General features: G+C 39.8%; 1 protein-coding gene across 1 annotated transcript in view; it reads right to left on the bottom strand.

The window, feature by feature from the left end:
• Positions 1-305: 305 nt before the first annotated feature.
• Positions 306-943, bottom strand: part of LOC106869059 (uncharacterized) — a 24,391-nt gene continuing 23,753 nt past the window's right edge. The window contains exon 7 of the mRNA XM_052978160.1: positions 306-465. Within this exon, the coding sequence (XP_052834120.1) occupies positions 323-465 (143 nt within the window). The 3' untranslated portion in view covers positions 306-322. The remainder of the gene's footprint in view (positions 466-943) is intronic.

The following is a 943-nucleotide window of genomic DNA, read 5'->3' as shown; positions in this document are numbered from 1 at the left end:
AATAAGTACTAGGCTTCCAAAGAATAAGTCCTGGGGTCGATTTGCTCGACTAAAGGCGGTGCTCCAGCATGGCCACAGTCAAATGACTGAAACAAAAGAGTAAAAGAGTAAATATAATTTTCTGAATCTTCAGATTTTTTTCAATATGCTAGGCCACTGGTTTAAATTGATATTGATTTAATTAATATCAATTTTTAACCTTATTATTTAAATTTAAATGTTTCTTTCTAAAGCTCAAGACCACTGCCATCATCATCATCATCATCATCATCACAAATGATAATTAAGGAAAGAACCGTAACAACAAGTTCAACAACAAAACCTACCAGCGATCTATGATGGCTTTCACACAGCTACGGTCCTTCAGTTTACCCAAAGACAGCACGGCGCTCTCTCTTACTATCCGGTCCTTGTCTTGGAGCATTGGAAGTATCTTCTCTGCAGTTTCTCTCTTTGATCCTTTACCTGCCAACAAATAATGAGGGGTGGTCATGGCACAATGAAGGAAACAACAACAAAAATAATAATGATGATTTAAAATTTTGGTACAAGGCTAGCAATTTTGAGGGGGCAGTGAAATTGATTACATTGACTCTGCCCAGTACTTCACTGGTACTTTATTTTATTGACCCCCGAAAGGATGAAAAGCAAAACTGACTTTGGTGGAATTTGAACTCAGAATGCAAAGATGGAGGAAATGCTACTAGGCTCAGGCGTGGCTGTGTGGTAAGAAGTTCGCTTCCCAACCACATGGTTCCGGGTTCAGTCCCGCTGGGTGACATCTTGGGCGAGTGTCTACTATAGCCTCAGACTAAGCAAAGCCTTGTGAGTGGATTTGGTAGATGGAAACTGAAAGAAGCCCGCCGTGTGTACATACATATATATATATATATATATAGTTGTGTGTGTGTGTTTTTGTATCTGTGTTTGTACCCCCTACCCC

The sequence above is a fragment of the Octopus bimaculoides genome, chromosome 30 (assembly GCF_001194135.2).
Source record: "Octopus bimaculoides isolate UCB-OBI-ISO-001 chromosome 30, ASM119413v2, whole genome shotgun sequence".
NCBI classification, from domain to species: Eukaryota; Metazoa; Mollusca; class Cephalopoda; order Octopoda; family Octopodidae; genus Octopus; species Octopus bimaculoides.
This window is presented reverse-complemented; position numbering and strand designations above follow the sequence as displayed.